The sequence below is a fragment of the Hemicordylus capensis genome, chromosome 1 (genome assembly GCF_027244095.1).
Source record: "Hemicordylus capensis ecotype Gifberg chromosome 1, rHemCap1.1.pri, whole genome shotgun sequence".
Lineage (NCBI taxonomy): Eukaryota > Metazoa > Chordata > Lepidosauria > Squamata > Cordylidae > Hemicordylus > Hemicordylus capensis.
Genome location: NC_069657.1, coordinates 83,916,475 through 83,939,151, shown reverse-complemented (window position 1 = coordinate 83,939,151; position 22,677 = coordinate 83,916,475). Strand labels below are relative to the sequence as shown.

General features: G+C 44.1%; 1 protein-coding gene across 5 annotated transcripts in view; it reads right to left on the bottom strand.

The window, feature by feature from the left end:
- Nucleotides 1-22,677, bottom strand: part of LRP4 (LDL receptor related protein 4) — a 154,183-nt gene that overhangs the window by 22,672 nt on the left and 108,834 nt on the right. For 4 of the 5 annotated variants that reach the window (XM_053277032.1, XM_053277058.1, XM_053277047.1 and 1 more), the window contains 18 exons: nucleotides 18,421-18,546; nucleotides 17,164-17,298; nucleotides 16,650-16,775; nucleotides 15,709-15,939; nucleotides 15,332-15,488; nucleotides 14,466-14,683; nucleotides 13,786-13,962; nucleotides 11,563-11,688; nucleotides 9,704-9,912; nucleotides 9,069-9,150; nucleotides 7,123-7,228; nucleotides 5,992-6,193; nucleotides 5,419-5,608; nucleotides 4,382-4,513; nucleotides 2,754-2,894; nucleotides 1,052-1,138; nucleotides 671-842; nucleotides 385-547 (listed from right to left, as the gene is read on the bottom strand). In XM_053277032.1, the coding sequence (XP_053133007.1) occupies nucleotides 385-547; nucleotides 671-842; nucleotides 1,052-1,138; nucleotides 2,754-2,894; nucleotides 4,382-4,513; nucleotides 5,419-5,608; nucleotides 5,992-6,193; nucleotides 7,123-7,228; nucleotides 9,069-9,150; nucleotides 9,704-9,912; nucleotides 11,563-11,688; nucleotides 13,786-13,962; nucleotides 14,466-14,683; nucleotides 15,332-15,488; nucleotides 15,709-15,939; nucleotides 16,650-16,775; nucleotides 17,164-17,298; nucleotides 18,421-18,546 (2,780 nt within the window). The remainder of the gene's footprint in view (nucleotides 1-384; nucleotides 548-670; nucleotides 843-1,051; nucleotides 1,139-2,753; nucleotides 2,895-4,381; nucleotides 4,514-5,418; nucleotides 5,609-5,991; nucleotides 6,194-7,122; nucleotides 7,229-9,068; nucleotides 9,151-9,703; nucleotides 9,913-11,562; nucleotides 11,689-13,785; nucleotides 13,963-14,465; nucleotides 14,684-15,331; nucleotides 15,489-15,708; nucleotides 15,940-16,649; nucleotides 16,776-17,163; nucleotides 17,299-18,420; nucleotides 18,547-22,677) is intronic. The other variant, XM_053277038.1, reaches the window with a different exon arrangement.

The following is a 22,677-nucleotide window of genomic DNA, read 5'->3' as shown; positions in this document are numbered from 1 at the left end:
GAGCCTGGATGAAAAAATGTGTCAAGGGCTCTTTTGAAGACTGGCAAAGATGTTAAATCACAAATATCTATAGGGAGCACATTCCATAACCCAGGAGTGGCTACTTAATATATTTTCTCGATGACTTGTGGCTTGTTAAATTATAGCTGAACAAGTGGCCAGCATTCACTGAAATGTGATACCTGAGGTAATGCCCTATATTTGATCTGTGATACAGTTCCTCACATACACGCCATCAAGATACTGCAGTCATCAAGTGATGGACATACATGTGTGAATACATTCTTGGTCCCCAGAGACTTTAGCCATACATCACTTATTTCTGATATAAAATTTTGGAATCCAGTCCCAGGACCACCCCACATCCTGTATGTCAATTCCAACCTCAGTGTGTGCATCAGCCCAGAGTAGTTGTGATCCAGCCTTATCCACTGCTAGGCCATTCGGCCATCCCAGGTTATTGCTGATAAGCACTGTGCGTCTGGAGCCGTCCATCCCAGCTCTTTCTAGCTTAGCATTCTCACCCCAATCTGTCCAATACATAAACCTGAGGGGAAAGGAAAATGCCAGTAAGCTATTAATAGAAAAGCCAGCAGATCACATGTTCCCACAACTTCCCGCCCTTCTCAATCTTTTCCCTTGACCAAGGTGTTCCACTGACACCACTCACCCCATCTCATGATACAGTGCAATTGCTCTTGGGCTATCCAGGTTTTCCCACACCAAAACCTTCCTCATTGATCCATCCAGGTTACCAACTTCAATCCTATTGGTTCCTGTGTCAGTCCAGTATACTTTCCGACCAATAGCGTCCACTGCTAATCCATCCGTGGTTTGTAACCCTAGTAAGAAAGCACAGTTGGACCAAGATCACTGTTGCCAACCCTCAAAATTAGAAGCTTTCCAAGTGAAAAGTAACCACAGGCACACCAGACATTCCTCACAGCCTTAGTTCTAAGAAGTCCATTAGTAAACTCAAAGGCAATTATACCAATAACACTACTAAAAAGCAGCTTGGAGTCGGAATGCCTTCTGGCAAGGCATTTATTACCTGTAGTAATGATATCTTCGTACTGTGAGCCATCCAGGGCTGCCCTGCTGATCTTCCGCAACGTACTGTCTGACCAATAAATCTTTCCTAATGAGGAAATAGAAGAACATTAGCAACAGCTTCTTAGATAAAAGTCCCATGTTAAATCACAAATACATAAGATTACTTCAGTAGTCAGCAGTGCAATGCATCTTTGAAATCTGGTAGAATCTAGCATCATAGAAACGGGAGAATACCCTTTCTGGTTTTATGAAGTTTCATGAATTCACTTCCTGTATTTTCCCTTTCTGTGGAACCAAGACAGCTAGTAAAAGTACTAATCTAGTACAGAAGACACTGAAATCTGCTATCCAAAGTGAGAATTCTTTCTCTTCTTACTATGGCACAGAGAAAAGCTTTCAAAATATGCATTCCATGTCTGCTGAAACTGGGCCCACCACAAGCAGAAGTCTTCTTTAGTAAGTTGGTTAGAGGTAGGAAAAGCTACATTTCTGTGCGTCAGCCTGCCATTAAACCCAGTAAAAAGAGATGGCAACATTATGTATCACTGCAGCACATGGGATTTACTGAAGCAACGCAATAGGCCTGGGTGCTATGAAACATTTATTGTCCAAAACTGAATACTCTGGACATTGTGAGCAATGTGCTCTTCATCAGGGTTGAAGCTGTAATATAACTACCTTGAAATTGCTTGAAAAATTATCTATTGGCACATCTAAAATAAGAGCATAGGCATTTGTTTTAGGACATTTCTAGGTTTTAGCTAAAACTAAAAGCTTCTCAGTCCCCATTTAACAAAACAGAACACTGTTAGAATACCAGAATCTCAAGGGCGGAGCCACCATCTGGCCAACGGGTTCAAAGAACCCGGGCCGCTGACCAATCAGGGGCTGCGAGAGTGGCCCCGACATGCCCCCCCGAGTCTGACGTCAGACGCAGGGAGGCTAGTTTAGCTCCTGAGCAGGGGCCGTGCGGCCCCTTCGGGAGCTAAACAAAGGCTGGCACTGTGTTCGCAGCACCAGCCAGGAGCGGCTCTTCCCTGCAAAGGCAGGGAAGAGCCGCTCCTGGTTGAGAGCTGCGAACGCACTGCCAGCCTAAGTAGCTCCTGAAGGGGCCGCGCAGCCCCCTCAGGAGCTAAAAGACTGGTGCTGCCTTCGCAGCGCTCAACCAGGAGTGGTTCTTCCCTGCAGGGAAGAGCTGCTCCTGGGCTGTGCTGCGAAAGCAGCGCCAGCCTTCGTTTAACTGCCGAAGGGGCCATGCGCCCCCTTCGGCAGTTAAAGATCAACTGAGTCTCTCTCGGCCGAACGGAGCCTCCAGGCTCCGTCCGGCCAGACCACACCCCCGCGTCTGATGTCAGACGCAGGGGCGTGGCTGGTCCCTGCATCTGACATCAGACGTGGGGGACGGGGCTAGCGGGGGCGCCTGCCACGGCCGCCGGCGGGCTGGCTACGCCCCTGCAGAATCTATAGCAATATCTCTCACAAATACAAGGGGAGGTCAGTGAAACTACAGCTGCGATTCAGCCACCTGCATCAGTCAACAGGAATCGTAACATGTACTGAAGATGTCTTAATGAAGAACACAAAAATCTGCAACCTACTCTCTTAAAAATCAACCAGCAGTGCCTATTCCTTCACTAACTATCAATAGTAACTCTGAAGCAATCGGTGTATAAAATGGCAAAGCTACAAAAGTTTCAGACCTTCCTGAGGATCCACTCCAATGGCAATGGTGTTTTTCATGGTAACATTGATAGAAACAACTACATCAGCAAAATATGGGATGTCAAGTGAAACCAGGCGAATGTCTGCCCTTCTAGCAAAGATCAAAAAGCTTGTCATTCCTGCAGAGTTGGAGACAAGATAATATTAGGGATGTGCAATGTAGTTTCAGTTAGCACTCTCGGGTGCACAATTTCATAAATGCCATCTCTGAGTGATTCAAGAGGCAACAAAAACTTCAGAGTGACAAAGACGATATTTTCAAATGCAATTCTCTCTCTCTCTCTCGCACATGAACACACACATATCCCAGTGAAGAATGTCATGGAGTGATCTATTATAGGCTGTAACTGCATGGCCATAGGGGACAAGGGACGACAGGTTATGAGCAACAGTTACAGTGCTAAAAGCACAGCTTTCTTTTTAAAGTCACACACATTTCAAGCCTTCAGGATTTCAGATAAATAATCTGGGTATATGTGGGCCAAAATCTAGCAATGACAAAAAAAGGAGAGGATGACTTTGGACAGACAGGACTTCCACTTACCAGTGGATGGTGCTTTATTGCTTTGTAGAGATCTCTACCCATGACTATGGTTATTTGCTCTCCTTTGCCCTATTGGCTATCCATCCCAAATCCTAATGCCTTTCCCATTGCCATACTGCCTTTTGTCATTCTTATCATAAATTCCAAATGCTGAAGCACAATTATGACAAAATGTATACAGGTATACTACATGTGTACATGCTAATGTAAACTGTCCTGAGCCACTTTTGGAAGGGCGGTACAGAAATCAAGTCAAATCAAAAAATAGATGTGTACAGTTTATTCTGATCACAGAATGTGAGTAAGATTGATTTCAAGCTTGCCAGTGCTATACAATACCTTTTTAGTTAGGTATTTTATTTGCTTATTTAAGCTACTTATATTCTATCTTTCAAACTAATTTTCCAAAGTGGTTCACATTAAAAGAAACATATTATAAACAACAATTTTAAACAATGTAAAAATTAAACACACTAAGGATACAGAGCAGAAAACAGCACAATAAAATAAACAGCGTACTCCTAACAGTCAATCATAAAATGCCTTAGGAACAAACATGCTTTCAAATGCCATCTAAAAACAGTAAGGAAGGGAGCCTTAATAAATACAATTATTGTCACTGTTGCTGTTACCATTCATTTTGGATCATTTTGATGCAGCATCATAAAGACATGCCTGACTCCAAGGATGTTTTCACACAGGAAATAAAACATAATTCTTACATTTCCCATGCCTGTAATTTGGAAATAACATTTCCTTGATGGCTTTATACCGGGAAACCTATCAGGAGCAGGACATGGTGTTGGAGACCCAATTTATCTAGGGACATATAGGACAATGAACATAGAAGGCTGCCTTAGATCAAGTCAGACCACTGATCCATCTAGCTCAGTACTGTCTATACTGACTGGCAGCAGCTCTCCAAGGTTTCAAGCAGAAGTCTTACCTGGAGATGCTAGAGGACTGATGGAGGACTGAACATGAGACTTTCTGCATGCAAAGCAGGCACTTGACCACTGAGCTATAGCCCCATCCTGGAACGACCGGTAACTATATACCTACCTGGTAAGCAAGTCTTGCCATCTGATTGTAGATTAATGCCAGTGGGACAAGTACAACTGTAACCTTTGGGGAGCGGGGCCAGGAGGCAAAGATGACTGCATCCACCGTTATTAACTTTGCATGCTGTGTGTACTGAAAGAGGAAGCGGATGGAACAAAAACAATGCATCACAAACCAAGATCAGTAGAGAATAACCTCATTATTAATGGCACCACTATTTGAAGTTCTGTTTATCTGAGGGGTATCTAACAGACACCCGTTTCTGGTATCTGAGGGTATTAATAGGTTAAAACTCATGTATCTGAAGTTCCTAGAGGGCCAGAAGTGACCACAGAAATCACTTCCGGCCACCATTTTGTCTGGAGTAGCCCAGAAGGAGCCATTTGTGGCTCATTTCTGGAAAGAAGAATGACTTTCCCCCATGGTTTTATGTGTTTTTTCAGGGGAATATGTCCTTGGGGGGGGGGCATTCCTGGGCACGAGGGATCACACCCGCGGATCACACCACAGTAGCTTCTGGGCCATTTGGGGCTTTAATTTTTTTTTACCGCCACCCTGGAACCTAACCCCCCTTTTCTCATAGCCCTAATGCAGGCCTGCTCAATTTAGACCCCCCAGCTGTTTTTGGACTACAACTCCCATAATTCTCAGCCACAGCAGCCAATAGCCAGGAATTATGGGAATTGTAGGCCAACATCTGCAGGAGGGCCGAAGTTGAGCAGGCCTGCCCTAATGCCTTGTTATTCACGGTAGAAGGTGAGGAGCAGAACCCCAGCGAGTAACGAGGTTCTCCTGTATAATAGTAGCTCAAGGGGTCAGGATATGACAACACTGTCTAAAATGCCAAAGTTCATGAACTGGGAAGGGGAGTACTTGGTCACTAAGGATTTATTCATATGTGTTTTAGATTTGATTTCTTCTAGGAAGGATGAAAATACAGTATGAGGAAGCAAGCCTGGGCAGGCTCTCTACATATAGGCTATGCTTAGAAGCAAGGGGCTGCATGCCCTCTCATCTTGACATGTAATCCTCTGTACCTGAAGGTCTGTGCCGATGAAAGACGTGGATGTCCATGAGGTTCTCCAGGTTGTCCTGCAGTGTTTCACGGCCCTGCCCTGTCCTTTTGTCAGCACTCTGAATGCTCTTTGCCTGCCAGTCAGTCCAGTAGATCTGAGCTCCATAAAGAGTAAGCCCAAAGGGATGAGGCAGATTGCTTCCAATTAATACCTGTCAGTTCCAAAAGGAAGGTCCACAGGCCATTATGAGAGTTGTGTCCCAGCAACAAACTGCCAGAAACAAATAAGCTTTAAGAAGCAAGAGCACAGAGCTGGCCTGGTAGCAGGCAGCAAAAGGACTATTCACAACATGTACAGGCTGCAATGGTTCCAGCAATGCAGCCTACCTCCCCTCATACTGCTCACTGTTCACACTCTTCACTCAGAAATAAGTTCCTTTGTCTCTCTAAACATAGAAGGCAAGTTCTTCTGGAGAAGAGAAGCACACTGCATTGGATTAAGTGACAGATTACATTTTATCCCCAAGAAACTGTATGCCTCTCCTTCGTATTACCCCTTTCCCCAGAAGCCTTCTGCTCAACAGAGCTTTCTTACCCTCCTATCACTGCCATCCAGGCCAGCATACTCAATTGTCTTCATGCCAGCATCTGCCCAGTACAGGCGCTGAGACTCATAGTCAATGGCCAATCCATTGGGCCAGGTCAGGTTGGAAGAGATGATCACCAAGCGACTAGAAGCATCCATCCCTGCACGCTCAATCTTGGGGCTAACCCCCCAGTCAGTCCAGTACATGAACCTGCATGAAAGTTCAGAAAACAGTGTGTGATTTTTCTCTTCCTAATCTCAGCACCTTTTCACCATCAACCCCCCCAAACAAATTGGCCTTCCAAATCCATTGTCCTAGTTGCTACACTGGACCAGAATCTATGTCTAAGACTCCAGTATGGTCACAACAAAGAAAGCGCCAGAAGGAGGGCAAGAGGGTGGCTCCTCATTCCACAGTTGTCTGTTTCCACAAGACTTTCACTCCCCACAAACATGAAGGAACAGAAATTTGTTTATTTAGCACATTTGTGTACTGCCAAAAACCAATGTCTCATGGTGGTTTCCATAACTATTAAAACTACTTAAAGTTATACAAATTAAACATTCAACACAACTAAACAAATCAAATAGTTTAAAAACTGCTTAAAACCTAACCAAAGATGTGGTTGAAAAGGTGCATTTTCAACACTTTTAAAAGAGCTGCCAGAGGTGGTGAGGCTTTCACTCCAGCAGGGAGCACATCCCAAAGTCAAGGAGCATTTGGCATGAACAGTTTACACATTTCACTTCAGTTTGCCAGTATCTATGCAAGAAGCAGGTAGGAATTTTCTGACCCTGCTTGTTTAAAACTACAAACAAAGCAAGTTGCCTTTCAAGCAGTGGCCATAAGAGATATCAAATGATGATAAGCCAGAGATAAAATATCAAGCATTAATAGATCTATGTTACATGAGCTGGTCTGTTAAGGATGTGGATCCTTATTATAGGGTAGCTGGACTTCCAAGTCCTTCTGTTCTATGGAGCCCAGCAGGATCTGCATCCAGGCCCTCTATTTCAGACTTTTCAGGAATTGCAAAGTAGGCCTCTCAAGAAAGGGCATGGGCATGGGCATGAAAAACCAAAGTACAATGTCACAGAGACACGGCCGCTATGAAATCTCTAGGAAAAAGAGGTTCTCACCCTCCAACAGGATCCACCACAATATCTCTGGGTCTGTCTAGATTCTCCCATATCAGCACAGTCCGCATAGTCCCATCTGTGTTGGACACCTCTATCCGGTCTGTTCCTGCAGAGATTAGAGGAGGAGAGACAGCAAGATCACGAGCCTCCAGAACCACAGAGAGAGAGAGAGATTCCAAAAGAGAAAAATCCATATTTTATTTATTTGATCTATATAGAAATTCAATTCCCATTCCACTCTTCTCTCCCCACAAAATAGAGCAGAAGGCCAACAGGGACAGTGAACAAGTTGATACGTTCAACAGCCCTGAGAGCTATCCTCTAGAAAGGAGAGGAGAGCTGGACTTGTGGTAGCAAGCATGACTTGTCCCCCTAGCTAAGCAGGGTCCCCCATGGTTGCATTTGAATGGGAGACCACATGTGAGCACTGTAAGATATTCCCCTCAAGGGATGGAGCTGCTGCTCTGGGAAGAGCAGAATGTTTCAAGTTCCCTCCCTGGCTTCTCCAAGATAGGGCTGAAAGAGATTCCTGCCTGCAACCTTGGAGAAGCCGCTGCCAGTCTGTGAAGACAATACTGAGCTAGATAGACCAATGGTCTGACTCAGTATATGGCAGTTTCCTATGTTTCCTAACCCACTTATCATACATACAAATTGTTAATCAACTAGGCCAGTGTTCTTCACTGCAAGGCCCAGGAGCCAATGGCAGCTCCCATCAACCTTAAGTGTGACTCCCTAACTAACTGTTTATTAGCCTGTGCAAAGCTCCAGCCAAAGCCAATGTCATAATCTGTAAACATTCAAAATTGTTAAAATGAGTTTTTCCACAATCTTAAATATAGTTGAATAAAACAAAAAATCTATTAAATTATAGCACACTTACGGAATTCAGTTATATAGAAAACTCTATGTATGATAAAGCTAACCCACATTATTCACTGCAGAGAAGGAAGATAAGGATGTAACAAAATAAGATCTTTGTAGAAAACTAGAACCCTGATATTTATTATTGAAACACCAGATATAATCAGAAATTACAGAGATTTTAATTTTTACTTACTTGTAAAAAACACAGTATTTTTTGCAAAATACTGTAGGTATATTTTGTAAAACAAAATACACAGTAGGTATATTTGTTGCTTTATACTATTTATATAACACCTATTTGTATTAATCAAACTTTTCCATGGGGCAACATTCAGACAGGTAATACTCAACCTGTGGCTTGAAATGGTACAATACAGAAAAAGCTTTACCATGGGCTTCTGCTGGTTGTACAAACCAGTTCTTACTTCCAAGTAAATCTGTATAGCATTAAGGTGCAAGCTAATATCTCCTACTGTTTAAATTGTCGTTTAGGGGTCTCAAACTGTGGCCCTGCAGCTGTTGTTGGACTACAAACTACAATTGTCTGGTCCCGTGCAACATCTCCTAGGCTTGGCAACATGAACCACCTTGCCCACACAATCATCCATGTCCAATTTAGGTTTGAATACACCAGCCTTGGTGGTGACATCCAAACTGACCAATCTGAGTTTATTCTAACCTACTTACTTGAAATAAATCAAGATCTATACCCAAGGTCTGAAGTAAATTAACAGATTTTGGTTTATTTTAAGTTAGTAGGTTGGAATAAATCGAGATTGGTTGGTTCAGACATCATGACAGATCTTGGGGTTTTTTTCTAATCTAAATTGCAAGTAAATTGTGTGAGCATGGCATGGAATGTGTGTGTGGTGGGGGAGACATGCGCTCCTGAGCCTTGGAAATGTCACATGGGACCCAACTGTGGCTCCATGTTACATCTGAACCAGCCCTGTGTGGATATGAGAATATTATTCATACTTCCAAATATGCCTCTTTGGGATAGAATTAGAATTTGGTGCAATACTCCAAAGATGATTGAGCTTTTTGATTATCTCTTGTACAGAAGAGAGCTTCAATACCTGCATCAGTCCAGTACAACTTGTTGGTGACCCAATCAATAGCCAGACCCGCTGGGCTTTCCAGACTGGAATCTGCCACAACCTAGCAAGAAACAAACACAAGAAGAATAAAAAAACTTAGGGAGAGTGGTAGATACTGCAGTATCTAAGAGACAGATTATAGGATAAGCTGATTTCTGGCAGCTATCATCTGGCTCAATCAATAAGTAATTGTGGACAGACATATAGGAGGTTGCAGAAAGAGAGCCCTGTTTGGAAATATGATTTTTAAATTATTTATTTCTGATTAGCTTGTATGGTTGTATTGGAAACGGACATGTTGTATGCTACCTTGAGTGCTTCTGGACAGAAAGAACAGGCAAGCTAGGCATTCAAACAATCAAATGAGGGCATCTGGACCACAGTGTAAACTACCAATGAAGACTGAGAAGAGTGTGCTCATTTGTATTTGAACAGAAAGAATTAAAGTAAGTTTAGTCTTCGGTATTTACAATTAACCAAAATGGACATAAACAAAAACAGGCCCAGGTCAAATACTTTGACATCTAAATCTCTTAAGCTGGATGCAGACAGAAAAAGTTTGATCTTACTAGTTCACAGCCAGTCTGGTGCCTCTCTGTTTCAAAACATATTACCTCCTGGCCTGTTCCATCCCATTTTGCCCGACTAATGGAATCAGTGCCGACATCTGTCCAGTAGACATAGTCATCCTTTGCATCCCAGTCCAGAGCCACAGCACTGCGCACATCAGCCAAGGGAATGACATCATCGGACAGGTCTTCTGTGTCGAAGCTGATACGACGGATGTCCATCCTTCGGGCAAAAAGCAGGAACTTGTCAAGACCTGATCAAAGGTCGAAAGGTCTTCTTTTAATTTCTCTAAGTTTAACAACATGGTAACAGATACAGAAAATTATCTTAAGTCTAAGCTCTGCTGCATTCATGCCCCTCCATATGGAGTTATAGGTCTGACCCATAGTGGAGTCCAGATCAGGCATAGCTAATAAGGGGCAGGGTTAGAAGAGAGGTGGGCATCTAATGCTACAAAAAGGGGGCGGGAATAGTGGGCAGAGTATTAGAAATTATTTCCCCAAGTGGAGCAAAGCAAATTGGCAGCTCTATCATTGTAGAAGCAAAGATAGAATAACTGTGATATTAATTCCCCTATAAAATGAGAAATAAGAACATAAGAGTCATACTGCATTAAATCAAGGGTCCCTTTAGTCTAGCATTCTGTTTCCAACAGTGGCTAGCCAGATGCTTCTGGGAAGCCCACACGAAGCTAGTAGCCTCCTCATGTTGTCTGACCCCTAGCATGGTATGCTGCCTCTGGATATGGAGTTTTCATTAAGCAAATTAGCTTATTAAACTGATCCTCCACAAGTTTCTTTAACCCCCTGCTAAAGCTGCCCAAGCTAGCAGCCACCCTTGCACTTTGTGGCAGGAGACGCCTCGTAATAATTATGCACCGTGTGAAATAATATTTGCTTTTGTATGTCCTGATCTACGACATTGTGTAATCCAGAGTTGAAATATAATCCCTCAGTTCTAGAGAAATAAAACCTCCCCCCCTCTCTCCCGCTCCATAATTTTATAAGCATCTATCATGTTCACCCCATCAGTCGTATTTTTATGGATGTATTTATTTAAAGATATGTGTGCCCCACCTTTCAATTTAACAAGAAATTCAGGTCTTTCATCCAAACAGCCTCAAACACGTTAACCTCTCCTCATAGGAACAGTGCTCCAACTTTTTGATAATCTTGGATACCCTTTCTCCCACCTTTTCTAGCTCTAGGATATCCCCTTTCCAGATATGGATGCCTCACTGACCTATATAAAGATATTAACAATACTGGCTATTTTATCTTCAGTCCTGTTCCTAACAACGTAATCCCGAGAATGGAATTAGACCTTTAAAGGAAGAAAAAAAGACACCACTGCATGCTGTTTTCATTGAGCTGTACGCCATGAGGCCAGATCCTGTTCCTGGATCATTCGAACCAGTTCAGATTTCATTAGTATATAGATGACATTGGGGATTTTTTTTGCCCCATGCATCACTTTATTTAACGAATCCTTTAAGAGCAGTACAAATCCTCAACAAAATATATGAGCTGTGTTCCCTTCAACTTTATACCTTGCTAGAAGAGTGTGCTTCAAACAAACCAAACCAAACCCAAAACCAAACCAAAACCAACCACCCATACTCCCCAACCCTACCTATACCCGTCTTTTGTTCTTTCCTTATGGCTTCTTCCTTGTCCTAGACCAGGGGTGGGCAAACATGGCCCTCCAGCTGTATTTGGAACACAACTTCCAGCATCCCCAAATACAATTTATTGTGGCTGGGAAAGATGGGAGGAGTTGTTCAACAACAGCTGCAAGGCCAATAGTTAGCCCACCCCTGCCCTAGACTATGATCCCATAGTATCTCCTAAGGTACATTGACTTGAATCAATGTGGTCAAGGAGCACTTCTCTATCGCACTTACTCTTGGCACAGGTATGGCTGCTGGTATTCCGAAAGCCTGTGGGGCAGGCACAGGTGTAACCCTTGTTGTTCGGTAGGCAGAGATGAGTGCAGTCCCCATTATTAGTTCCACAACGATTTATACCTGCTCAAATAGCCAAAAACAACCACATATAAGGAAACTAGTAAAGAGGACAAAGGCATTATTGGGAGCATGGGGATGAGCCAGAGCTACAAAGAACAAAAAACCAACTCACTCAAAATCAAACAACCCTCCTTTGGAATGGCTGCTTTGATCTGCCTAAATTTGTGTGTGCACACATACACAGATGCCTGTTATGCAAACTTCTGCCAATGGTCCTCCTAAAGATTAAGTTTTTATTCTGCTTTAAAAGGACATGGTTGAGTAAGGTTGGGTATTTTTAAAAAAATTCAAATCAATCTCCATTTTGTAAAGTCAAAATTTCTGTCTAGCTGATATACTAGATGTTTTGTATTTTATTGCTCATATATCAGATATTTTGAATTTTATTGCAAGATATTGGTAATTTTTAAACAATTTTTTCCCTGCAGTTCTATTGCAATAGTGAAATATGAATGAGGTTTGTCATTAACATTGACATTAATGTTAATTAAGGAAGTACAAAATGTTTCTGTTCAAAACGGGCCATTTTGACTGTTTTGAGCTCGAAAAAGAACTCCCTGTAAATAGAAGGCCAGTTTCCAGCTTGGAGCAGAACAACCACGTTTTGATCAAATGGTTTCAAGCACCATTTTAGAGGCCTGCTTTTCTTCTGACACTGGCTTCTGACTGGCTTGCAACCTCCTTTGCGAATTGCCGTGCAAAACTTGTTTGTGCACTCTGTGAGTGCAGCTTATTCCAGCCATAGGGAACAATGGGGAAACTCTATACAACTCCTTGTTCCCCATGGGTAGCTCCCAGGGACACCAATGTGGGTTGGGTGGTAGGGCATGATGGGTGCTACCTACCACCCAATCCACAAAGGAAATGGGCAAGCGGGCAGTTTTTAACAAATGGCTAACCTTTCCACAAAACCCCCATAGGATCCTATGGGTGGTAGGTAGCACCCATCCTGCCCTACCACCCAACCCACTTTGGTGTCTTTAGGAGCTACCCATGGGGAACAAGGGGGTGTTTCGAGTTTCCCCATTGTTCCCTATGGCCAAAACATTCAAAGGTTTTGGGTTTGTTCCATCGAAACAGCCAGGGTCAGCCAATGTTTTGACAAAACACTTTTGGCCATCTGCATTTCATTTTGAGCTTGAAACAGAACACAAAATCCATTTTGTGCACATCCCTAAAGTTAATTACGTTTTTCATTCCAAACATAATAAAAATTAATTAACTGGAAACAAATACATACATACAGTAACATTAGTCAAAGTCTATGATAATATTAATATTTATTATACTGCAGTTGCACTTCACTGTTGCCCTGCAGCAATTGCCCTGCAGCCAGCAGAGGGAGATGAATCATCATGTGAAAGTATCCCTGAAGATCCATGTCCAGAAATAGCACTCAGACTGCAAGCCTCAACAATACTATACACATAACAGATGGATGCCATTGTACTATGTTTACAAGCCTCCTGGGGCATCTGGGAGCCATTGCTGACTACGGCTACCATCCTACGCTCACACACTTGGGAATAAGCCCCATAGAACACAGCAGAACGGACTTCTAAAAGCAGACAAGCATGGGATTTTGCTGCACATGGACTTTGAGTCTGATCCAAAAAGGCAATGTTTAGGCTCCATACTGAGTGTCACACTAGAGATGCATCACAAGCAAGAGAACTGGAACCACTGTGCATATTCTCTTTACATATTATTAGGTTTGGCATGGTGATTTCCAAGCCATCAACACCAGACCAGTAGCATCCCTCACTATCACTTGAGTCCTCGAGGCCAGCTAGATCCCTGAAGTTGCTATACCCAAATATCTGAAATCATGATTCTTTTTCGTCCTTGTTTCAAACCCTTGCTTCCAGCATTTTCAATATCATGGGGGCTAGAAACATTTGCGTTTTTGTTTGCTTTTAAAAATGAAAATAATTTGAACGGGTCAGATTCTGGAAGTGATTCCTTTAACAACATGGGGTCTGTATGCCTTCCCTCCCCCCCCCCGGTGGCTTAACAATGCAATGCATTAGTGGCATAGCAATGTAAGTATGTTGTGTTCAGACAGTGGATGGTAATCCTCATAGGTCCCTTTGCAGTTACCTGCTGGTTGGCGTTGAGGGTGCAACGTGTGGATATCCATGGGGAAATGAAGCTTGTTGCGGATGATCTCCTGATTTTTGCCAGTAAATTTGTTTGCGCTGTTTATGCTCTTGGTGTGCCAATCCGTCCAGTATAGGCTATCTTCAAACACTGTGATGGCAAAAGGATGTGGAAGGCCTGTAGCAAGAGTAAAGAACAAACACAGGGATTTATTTCAAACCTCCAGAAAATTGGCCTCCGCTCTGTCCAAACCATGCTTTTATCCCCAACCATGAAGTTTCTTCTGCGAACTGCCAAATCTAGCCCACACCAGCAAGAGCTATATTTATCTAGCAGGCATGCATAAAACCCACTCTCAAGAGAAGATGAAGGCAGCCCAAGCTCCACCCATGGTGTCATAAGAAGAGGAGGGCTTAAGAGAGCTTATGTAAACAAGCATGAATAGCTTCAAACAAATTATATATAACCACATTTCTTTAGGATGTGACTCAGTGGTACAAACCTTACGTTGTCTAGTTCAAGAGCTAGATGGTAGCTTTACTCATCATTACCCATGATTTTTCCTAGCATAATTAAGTATACATGAAATAGGTGGGATGCACAACACATATGTGACTTTGTTGTTGCTTCTCTTAGTACTGCATGTCCAGGGGCCAACCACTGCATTTCCCTCAACTCACCTTGGCTAATAACAGCCCTTCTGTTCTGTCCATCCAGGTCAGCCCTCTCAATAACATGGTGCTTGGCATCTACCCAGTACATCCGATGCCCTGCATAGTCAATGGTCAGCCCATTTGGCCAGAAAAGGTGAGTGTCGGCAATGATGCGCCGATTGGAGCCATCCATGTTGGAGTATTCAATGCGAGGAGTATTTCCCCAGTCTGTCCAGTAGATGGTGCTATTGGAGAATAGAAAAGTGAGGATTCTGAACATATGGGAACCCCAAAGAGTAAATAGACCTTGCTAACTAGAAAAACCAGTAGTTCAGCAAATCTAAAGCCAAAGGACTAAGACACTGGGAGAAGTGAAGGCAGCCAAAGGCTATGAATTCAAACATCAGTTCTCTTCTCTAAGGCTTGAACAAGCACCTCTGCCAAACAAGAACTATTGGCTCGGATCCCTTGCTTTCATAAGCTTTGCACACTAGTAACTATGGTAAATGGTTTCTAGTGCAGAAAGCAGTACAAGGGACATTTACTCTGTGAGGCCTGGGCATTCTTCACACAGCAGGCTTTACTACAAGTGCAAAGTTGCCCCCAAAACCGACGCAAAAAGTGGATTCTTTTTAACCCTAGATAGAAATCGGGCTACACATAATGAAAACCCCAAATTGTGTGTGAAGTGCTCCCCGATTGCTCGCAGGGACTTCGGGGTAAGTCTGGCCAATCAGTGAACGCACCCCCTCCATTCCGGAGGAGATGTGAGCTAAAAGCCTTGTGTGAAAAACGCTCTGGGAAAGTGAGAAGGTCGCCCCTATTCAGTCCCACATGCCTGGCCAGTTTCTGCACAGAAGGTATTAACAGAGGAATGGCCGCCCCTCACTCACCCCTCCATGGGATGAAGAGCAATTGCTCGAGGTTTTTCTAGGTTCTGCCACAGAAGCACCTTCCTGTGGGTGCCATCCAAGTTTGCCACTTCAATGCGAGATGTCCCAGAGTCTGTCCAGTACAGCTTATCGTGGATCCAGTCAATGGCGAGTCCACCTAGGACCCAAAGCAGAAAAGAAGCCTATTAGTAGTCCAAGCTGTGACACAAAAGAGGGCCCCCCCCCATTTGGTCTTTCTGTTTCAGTAACAGAAAACGGCAATACAATCCTCCACAATCCAGTGACAGCCAAAGGAGCACCACACAGCAATACAATATCCATCACTCCCCCATCCCTAGATATGTAGGGATTCCCTTCTCTGTGACTTTGTTGCTCACCGGGACTCTCCAAGCCTGTGGACACTACCTCCTCCACATTGCTGCCATTCAGGTTAGCCCTCATGATGCGGTCCAGTGTGACATCAGACCAGAAGACTAACTCCTTACTGTGGTGGAAATCAAGCGCAATTGCATTTTCTAGGTTGTTTAGGAGTAAAGTGTACTCTGAGCGGTGGGGCAAAACCTGCCGGATATCAATCCGATTGGCAAAAAGCAGCACGGGCTCTGGTCCTGGGGGATGCAGACAGTGAAAAGAGAGGTGATCAGTTAGTATAAAGAGCATGTATACTGACCACACTCAACATATCTACCTAGCTTCCCATACTCTGATCAGGCCTTTTAACCCACAATCAGGAATATGGGAAGCAAAATCCTTACAAGGTTTGGCACCACATTGCTCCACATGGACTGTGTTACTCCTATCCATTCCCCAGTTCCTTTGTTCTGTTTCTGGGCTAGGAGGGAACAGTGCCAGGAACTGGCACAACTTGCCATGTGCCTTGTGTTGAATCAAAAGAATCAGTCTATCCAAGACATAAAACAGCTCTTGGCAACCTCAAAGTCTTTAACAAACATCCACTACGTTCAGACATGCACACTTCCCTCCAGGTTTCTCTCACATCCACGCCACTGATTCTTACCCAACATAAAAGTGCCTGCTAACACGCACAAAGCATACCCTTTTAGCTCCACCTCAATCTCAGTGCACCAAATTTATTCATTTTCTATTTTCAAAGAGAAGCATGCAGGCACGGGAGAGTCAAAGAAAGAATGAGAGTCTATGGTGCAAACAACTGAGGACTATACAAACAAAAGTTGAAGTGCTATACAAAGCCAGTAATAATACATCATCATCAAAGCTACAGATTCTAGAGGGTGATATTCCAACAGTGCCAGGAAAGGTAATCAAACGCCAGGAGCTAAAAATCCCTCCTCCTCACCCAGTGCTTTACAGCTGCGCTTGTCTGGGCGAAGCTCATAGCCTTGCTCACACCAGCACTGGAAACCCCCCTCACTGTTGGTGCAGCCCTGGCTGCAATAACCTTCCTCTGCACATTCATCCACATCTGCAACAGAAAAAGGGGCATGAGTTAATATATGTTTGAATGTGTGACATGGACTAGTCAAATCTTCCTTAGGCTCTGGATTCCACAATCTTGTAGGTTTTCTGCTGACCACATCCTGAATAAAACAAGACGGGAAAGATCTGCCAGACCTGATCAGACCCATGAGCTTTTGAGCCCAGTATACTCTGTGGACAAGCAGCACAGGAGCATGTCAGAAGCCCAGATTAACTATGTAGTTGACCCAGAACTTGTTTAAATCCCAGTCTCTGACAGTGATAAGGACATAGGCCAGGCCAGGCCAGGCCAAGCCCTAAGCATAACTTAAATTATGGTTTTAGTTGTTCATGTTTCCACCACTGGACTTGTACAAAACCTTGAGGCTGCTCACCTTGACATGACCGGCCATCCTCCAAGAGCCTGTAACCTGTGTGGCAGGTACACTGCACGGTCCCTCGAGTCATCTGGCACTTCTGGGCACAGCCCCCATTGCCAAGGTTACAGTTTTCCTCTCCAGTTCGAGGGCCTGTGGAAGCAGTCAGGGATGAGGACTCATAAAGCAGCTGCTGCTTGGCTTAATTAGTATTAAAAGGTGGCAGATGTCTCACACTGAAAAGTTACTTCTGGAGTGTCACCATATTTTATGGACAGAGTTGCTCGTAGCTTACTCAGGGAAAGAAAGAGAAAAGAATTCCACTTCGACTCAAGCTAGCTAGGATTCCTTCATTTTTATACCTCATAATTCCAAAAAGCAAACCACAAAGCATGTACTAGGATTTGTGGAGGTGGGGTGGAGGAGGGAGAACTGTCAAAGCCACAAAGGACTCCCCTTGATGGATCTTCCTTCAGTGATCATTCTGTCTTGCTCAGGTCTTCCCTTCTCCTGCTATGTTCCTGTTCATCAGGAAAATAGCGACCACAGTATTCTATACCCTCTTCCTTTCTAACGGTTGATTTCTTTTCTTAAACATGTTGGTCTCCTAATCAACACTAGCAAAAATATTCTCAGGAACATAGGAAGCTGTCAAATACTGAATTGGACCATAAGTCCATTTAACTCAGTGTTGCCTGCACAGACTGGCAGTGGCTTAACCATCTGAGGGGCAGGTGATCTGTCTTGTTTCCTTCATGGACCCTAATTTCTCAGCAGCAAGCTCCCAAGATGGTGAGAAATGGAAACAAAACAGAAAAAGGAAGGAAGTAAACCCAAAGATGCTGAGGAAATGGATATTGTGTTTATTTTAGGTGAACATGTTTTGAGTGTTGCTCTTTTTCAGAAGCAAGTGTACTGCATCTTTGCTCACTTGGTGGAAAGTATGTCATACAATAGTGAAATCTCCAACGGAAACACCACAGATGAGCCAAAACTGTGCCACTCCAGTTTCCAGCAGCTGCTGACCACAGAAATTTAGAACTGGTTCTCGGACAGATGGCTACTCAAGAACAGCAAAGGATTTCTTATTTTAACCTCCCTAGTGCTCTTTCTTAGGGCTAAACCACCTCTCCAGAAATCAGAGCTGATTTCCCCCCACAACCTCTATCACTAGCATCCCCGAAACAGATTCCTTTAACCTCCATTAGAGGTTACGATTAGCAGCAATTCCCAAATCAACAATGGAGTAGGCAGTTGGGGGTGGGGAAGACTTACGGCAATTTTGGTCAGGACTCTCATCACTGCCATCTTCACAGTCATTTACACCATTGCACAGCTTTCTTTGACCAATGCAGCGCCCATTCCCACACAGAAACTGGTCAGGGGCACATTGGGGACTTCCTAAAGGAGCAGAAAGAAAGGTTAGTCTTACCGTGGTAAGACAAAATGTTGGTCTTATCTTTTTCATAGTTGAGGAGACCATACTTAACACTGGGTTGTGTACTGAGCATGCTCCAACAGACAGGACATGACCTTTTGAACTGTAGGCGTGCCTAGCTTCCTGCCTGGAAGGAAGAAAATCCCCAGTTCCGGGACTGCTGCGCCAAACAAGAACACGGAAAAACCAACAGCAAATGTTACATATATACTGAACAGAAAAGCCCAAACCAAACGGGTAATGCTAGAAACAAAGAGGCAGAAGAAAACAGCAGGGGATAACATACTATAAAGCTGAAACCCCTGCAAGTCACCACCTTCCAAAAACAAGCAATCCCCACCCAGATGGTATGAGAACATGCCAGAGGATTCCTAGGGTGGGTCGGATGGCCTCCTCAACTATAAAAAAGAACCCTTCATGGTAAGACCAGTGATACTTTTTCCATAGTTGAAGGAGCCATCCTTAGCACTGGGACATGCCCAAGCTGGAAAAGAATACGGGAGGGATACTAGGAAGACACATCGCACCACTTGCTGCAGCACCACCGTGCAACCTAATGCCACCTGAGCAGAGTGGAAAGAGGAGATTTTGTAATGTTTAATGAAAGCAGTAATGGAAGATCATGTAGCTGCCCTGCATATTTCCAAGAGCAGGGCATTGGCTGAAAATGCTGCAGAAGTAGCTGCACTGCAGGTAGAATGAGTGGTGATTCCCCTAGGAATGGAAAGATTAGAGGCCTCGTAAGTGATCGTAATGCAGGTTTTTATCCATCTGGACAAAGTCGCTTTAGACACCTTATTCCACAGAGACAACTGATGAAATGAAACAAACAGAGAGTCAGAGTGTCTAACGGCCTTAGTTCATCGGACATAAACACAGAGAGCACAATGCACATTCAAAGTATACCAGATTTTTTCCCCTTTGGATGGGCCAGAGAGGGACAATAGGGAGAATGGTGGAAGTCGGTGTTGATTTTTGGCAGAAATGTAGGCTCTGTCTTCAGCACCACAGCATCTGGCTGGAAGATGCAAAGCTCCTTCTGGACTGATAGAACTCCCAGTTCATAGATTCTAAGCACAGATGTGATTGCTGTGAGAAACAGGACTTTATAAGAGAGCTCCTTGAAGCTCCTGTCTGCTAGGGGCTCGAAGAGAGATTGAGTGAGTGCATTAAGCACCTCATTCAAGGTCCATGATGGGAATCTATGGACCAGAGGAGGAGCCAAACTGGAGGCACCCTTGAGGAACCATCGTAAATGGGGGTGCAGATGGGAGGAACCCTTAGCCCAAAGTCTGAGAATAGCAGAAAAGGTGGATGTCTGGTGTTTAAGCATGTTGGGATGTAACCCCATATCTAACCCCAACTGTAAAAAGGCTAGAACCTAGGAAATGCCTACAAATAGTGGATGAACTAACTTCCTTTGAGCCCAGTGAGAAAAGGCCGACCAGGTTGCCTGGTAAAGATGGTTAGTTGAAAGTCGCCTGGATGCAATAATAGTATTCTGTACAGCCTTTGAGTATCCCTTCTTGGCTGAGATGGAGCGTTCAATTTCCAGGCGCAGAGTCGGAGCCACTGAAGATCTGGATGGAGGAGCAGCCCTTGTGACAGTAGATCTGGCCACAGAGGCAGCTGCCACGGCTTATCGACCGAGAGGTTGTGAATATTTGGAAACCAAGGCCTTCGGGGCCAATAAGATGAGATCAGAATGACCTCTGCCTGTTCTCTGCCAAACTTTTGAAGAACCTTGGTAATAATCGCTGGAGGAAGTGCATACAGAAGGCCCAGAGACCACGGGGCTGTCAGAGCATCTTGCCTCTGCCTGGGGAAAAAAGAACTTGCTGAAGAATCTGCGAAGGTGGCAATATTTGAGAGATGCAAAAAGATCCATGTCGGGGGCGGGGAGCAGAAGCGCCTTGCAATCTGTTGAAACACCAAAGGATGTGGTGACCTATGCTTTGGCGACTGAGCCAGTTGGTTTGCGATTTGACCGTGCCCTGCAGATGTTCCGCCATGATGAACAAAAGGTGAAGTTCCGCCTAACAAAAGAGATTGTCCAACTCAGTCATCAGAGAATGTGATCTGATGCCATCCTGCCGATTGATGTGTAATTTGGCTGTCACGCTGTTGGCAAGCACCGGGACATGAGCCTTCCGAACTAGAGGGAGGAACTGAATTAGGGCAAGTCAAATCACACGAAACTTGAGCCAATTTATGGTGTGTGTCTCCTCTCCGGTTGACCAAATGCCCTGAGCTTATTGGCCCAGGCAGTGTGCTCCCCAACCCAACAGGCCTGTGTCGGTAGTGACAATGATCCCTTCTGGAAGAAGTCAGAGAGAGCTCTAGATCCAGGGCTGGCGAGAGCCACCAATGGAAAGACAGTCGCACAGTTGGGGTGAGAGGGATCTCCTTGTGCATACAAGCCATGGTGTCCTCTTGGAAGGGTAACAGGAGCTACTGAAGGCAGGGAGAGTGCCAGTGAACCCATGGTGTGTAATCCAGACAGGTGATCATGGAGCCTAGTAGTTGAGCCAACAGCATCAGGTCTGCAGACTTGCTCTGGATGAGCAGGCAAATTAACAGTGAGATCTTCTCCTCCCGATCTTGTCGTAGGGAAACCAGCCCACGCACTGTATCGAATCATGCCCTGAGATGTTGTAACTGTTGAGAAGGCAAGAGGTGACTTTTCTGATAGTTTATCAGGAACCTGTGATGCCTGAGAGTTCTCAGAGTAAGCTGAAGTTGGGCCTGCTGGAGTGAAGAAGCTCGAAACAGAAGATTGTACAAAAATAGGCATATCTGGACTCCCAGTGTTCTCAAGTGTGCTAATGGTGCGAACTTTATTTTTGTGAACACCCTAGGTGCGGAGGAGAGGCCAAAGGTAAGGGCCCACTACTGGTAGTGGGATCTGTTGTAACAAAAAGGAAGGTACTTGCAGTGAAGGGGAAGGATGGGAATGTATAAGTATGCTTTGGACAAGTCAACTGATGCTAGGAAGTCCCCTTGGGCTATTGCCTCCTTGATCGTATGGAAAGACTCCATTCAAAAATTTATTTTCTTTATGAAGCACCTGCGGTGCCTTAGGTTATGAAGCGGCTGAGGTGCTTTAGGTTGTGGTCTGCCCTCAAATGACCATCCTTTGGGGGACTAAAAATAAAAGAGAGTAAATGCCAAGCCATAACTCTGTTGACGGTATGGGTTTGATTGCTCTGATCAGAAGAAGGTGATAAATGGCCTTTCATCTGAAGATGTTTAGTCGGATTCCTGTGTAAGGGAGTCGGGATAGCGTGATCTTGAGGGGGAGAAAGAAAGTCCAGAGAATTGAGAAAGGAAGAAATGATTTAGATTCAATTTATAAAAAACAAAACTGCAAACAGTCAACTTTCTTTCCCTTCTTGCACACTACTAAGGGTGTGGGGGGAAAGGAAAGAAAGAAAAAGGTAGCCACAGAAAAAAGAGCCAAGGAGCTCCTCAGTCGCCCTGTGTTCTGGAGCAAGACAGGACTGGAACTGGGGATTTGCTGCCTTCCAGGCAGGAAGCTAGCCACACCTTCAGTTCCAAAAAGTCAGGTCCTGTCTGTTGGAGCATGCTCAGTACACAACCCAGTGTTAAGGATGGCCTCCTCAACTATGGAAAAACAAAGCATTAGAAATAGCAACAAAATCCTTCAAATTTAGTGAATGATATTCATTTACTTCCACTTGCAATTACATTCCTCAATATTCCAGAGCCTTACTCATAACTTAGCATGGTCCCTAGTACCCTGATGAAGATCCTACATATGCTCAAAGCTTTCAACATCTAGAGATTCTTGCTGCTCATTCTCTTATGTCTCTAAGTTAGGTCACAAATTAATTAAACATTTCATAGATAAATACAGTTCTAAAGTGGACATTAAATGTAAGTCATTAAGGCAAAGAGCAGTTTATTGGAGATTCCATGCGAACGTGCTTCAGCATGCAATTGTTTCAAGATTTCTTTTCTTGCACTTGGCATCTGGTATTTAAAGCAAACAAAGATAGCTGATCAGTCCTAAGGGTAAGATGGAAAGACACCCATCCGTTACTAAGAGAACACTGGGTGATAGTGTAGCCTCT